The sequence below is a fragment of the Scylla paramamosain genome, chromosome 20, assembly GCF_035594125.1.
Source record: "Scylla paramamosain isolate STU-SP2022 chromosome 20, ASM3559412v1, whole genome shotgun sequence".
NCBI lineage: Eukaryota > Metazoa > Arthropoda > Malacostraca > Decapoda > Portunidae > Scylla > Scylla paramamosain.
The window spans coordinates 795,582-798,613 of NC_087170.1; the positions used below are offsets into that span (position 1 = coordinate 795,582).

The 3,032-nt window shown below is 41.7% G+C and overlaps 1 protein-coding gene across 1 annotated transcript; it reads right to left on the reverse strand.

Moving 5' to 3' along the window:
- Nucleotides 1-845: 845 nt before the first annotated feature.
- Nucleotides 846-1,847, reverse strand: LOC135110715 (keratin, type I cytoskeletal 9-like). Its single transcript, XM_064023341.1, has one exon. The coding sequence runs from the start codon at nucleotides 1,845-1,847 to the stop codon at nucleotides 846-848; it is 1,002 nt and encodes a 333-aa protein (XP_063879411.1).
- Nucleotides 1,848-3,032: the final 1,185 nt, after the last annotated feature.

The window sequence follows — 3,032 nt, forward strand, 5'->3', positions numbered from 1 at the left end:
TTGGTAACTCTAGTTGGCCTTGTAATGATAGGGAACAATGAAAAAGAGAACATTAAGTTTATAAATTCATTAGCATTGTCATTTCGGTTCAATAGATTAGTATTGAAATCTCCGAAAATATTTATAGCTGAATATTTATCTGCAAATACTGCAGAAAGAATATTGCTCATTACATCATAAAAAAAAAATTTTAAATTACCATTCGGCGGTCTATTAACACACATATATAAGCATTTTCTGGGCAAATTTATCACTTCAATACACAAGGTTTCCATGTAGTCATGAGAAACAGTACATTTTTGTATCAATGTTGCCTCTCACTCAGAATCAGCATAAGTAGCCACCCCACCCCCATGCACATTTCGCGTATTGACGAACATATGATAGCCAGGCATATTATACAGTGAAGAAAGACTAGGATTTAATCGAATTTCAGTAAGCCAATAATGCTAAGTTTAACAGCGATATTGTGTATAACATTATAAAATACTGAAGATTTTCAGGGATAGACCTAATATTTAGATTAAGAATTGATAAGGTGTTAGCACTTGGTGAGGAAATATTACTTAAATATACATACTCAGTTTTAGGGATATCTAAATTGCTAAGAAAACTATATTAATTTATATCATTATTGTATTTGTCATCTTCAGTAAGTAATGGATCAAATACTAAATTTAAAAAATCATAATGTGAATCTACGTTATTAGAGAGTACAATATTATTCCTCAACATCTCATCATTTAGTGTAGCGAAAGGCAATTCACTCCACAGACTTTGGTTAGAGATCATTATAACCAGTAATTATACAGAGACAATCAACTTATAAGAAGGAACCAGGTTATTTACTTCCTGCGATTTCTGGTACGTGAAGTCTGCTGCTGTCGCTGTGTCGGGGCTGCATCTGGAGACCCATCACCACCACCAGTACCCGAGGGTGTGGGGCGGCCATGGCAGGACCCACTACCACCACCGACACCAGAGGATCCAGTGTGAGCAGAGTAGGGACCACCAGTACTCCCACCTTCACCACCAACCGATGATTCACCACCATTTGCTTCATTTGTCTGGACCACTGCTTCCGAGACGTGTCCCACAGCGCCACGAGTCGAGGCATAATTATTTCCTCCTTCAGCACCAACGGATGATTCACCACCACTTGCTTCACTCGCCTGGTGCATTGCTCCCGTGACGTCACCCACTGCTTCACGGGTCGAGACACCTTCACTGCCAGAGCTTCTTCCCTGGAGTTGATATTTAGTACTCTTATCTTTTATAATTAGCCTGGTGTGTTTGAAGAAAGGAATCTTGCCTTCTTTTCTGGCCTTCTTCATGAGAGGTATCTGACTCTTTCTAATTTCTTGGGATGCAGGGCAAAGGTCTTCATCTATATATATTTCAGAACCTTTCAATTTTCTAGCATTTCGCATCAGTGCTTCTCGATCGCTGAACTTCTCGAATCTCGCGACAACAACACGAGAACGAGAAGGCAACACACGTCCGGTTCTGTGAGCGCGTTCTAATTTTACAGCAGGCAACTGAAGCTTTTCTTCAATGAGCTTCGACACTGCTATGGCTGTTTCTTCCCATGTTTCACCAAGTTTTTCTTCAATCCCACTTATGCGTAAATTATTTCGTCTGTTATAATCTTCTTGGTAATTCTGTCTTTGTTCAAGGTCCTTAATTTGTGACTTCAAAATTTCACTTGCGAATTTCCTGAGCTCTTTTACTCCACTTTGTAGATCCTTGACTTCGGCCTGAGAAAACTCCAGGCTTCGAGTTAGGTCCTGGATGGTTACCTCTGCTTCCCGTATTCTTGACTTGAACTGGTCAACTACAAAATCCATGGCGGTATGGAAAGTCTTTTCTTGAGAATCAAGCAAGACTTTAATAACTTCGGTATCCATTGTGAAGACCAGCTAAGTTTCAGCACGAACAACAGAGTTCCAACACGGAAACCGAGCACAGCCAGGCACATCCGCTTGCCACCACAGCCTGTGTGTGTGTGTGTGTGTCTGTGTTAGAAGGTCCGCGCACAAGGCTGGTGAAGGTCTGAGGATGTCACTCCCGCTGTTCATCCTAATGGCTAATATATTCGTAAAGTGATAGTAGAGAACAGGGTGATGACCAACAAACCACACTCCTCCTCGAAGGCCGCGTCCAATTAGCCACCTCATCAACATAGATACAAGTTCCAAGTAACGTTAAAGACAGTGTTCCCCTTCTCGTTTCCTTTAATCACTGAGTTGAGGGGTGTGTGTGTGTGTGTGTGTGTGTGTGAGAGAGAGAGAGAGAGAGAGAGAGAGAGAGAGAGAGAGAGATGCACACGTTTCAAGAGTCACAGAAGCACCTGATTGAACCATTAAACGCCAGACATCGTGTTACTATTACAAATAACAAAACAACATGTGCAAATAAAACAACATTACCCTTAACAACACCTACGGTCAGCGTCAATTAACGCATCAATACACACATGAAACCATCTTCATTTGAACAACCATCAATAACCAATGGGTGGCAACTCTCACCATAAGAATGACCGTAACTAGAGGGTCAAGAATACGCGACAGAGACATACATACATGCTCTCTCTGCGTCAGATTACCCGAGCTGGTAGTGACTTTTGATATACCATGGGGACAGGAACAGCCAATGAAGAGTGTGAGAGGAAAGTGGGACAGTCTCGTCAGCGTGAGCGTAGCGAGGCGGCAATCCGCAGTAAAAGTGAAAGCAAGCTGTGGGGGAGTGGTGCTAAAATGCTGCCACTTCTCGGCGTTTTTTTTAATCTGAAGCTTAGCGAGCGTAAGAATGTCACAGGCAACTTAAGTTAATTTGTTTTGCTACATATATTCTTTTATACTTGGCTCATATCCATGGTAAAACAGAGAGGAGGAGGAGGAGGAGGAGGAAGATAGCTATCAGTTAAAGATTTACTGCTTCTTTTTAATGGATATTGTAATTCAGTACCATGTAGCAGAAGGTTCTTCAATACCCATTAACCCAGCTCGAGTTGGCTTGGAGACAATTAG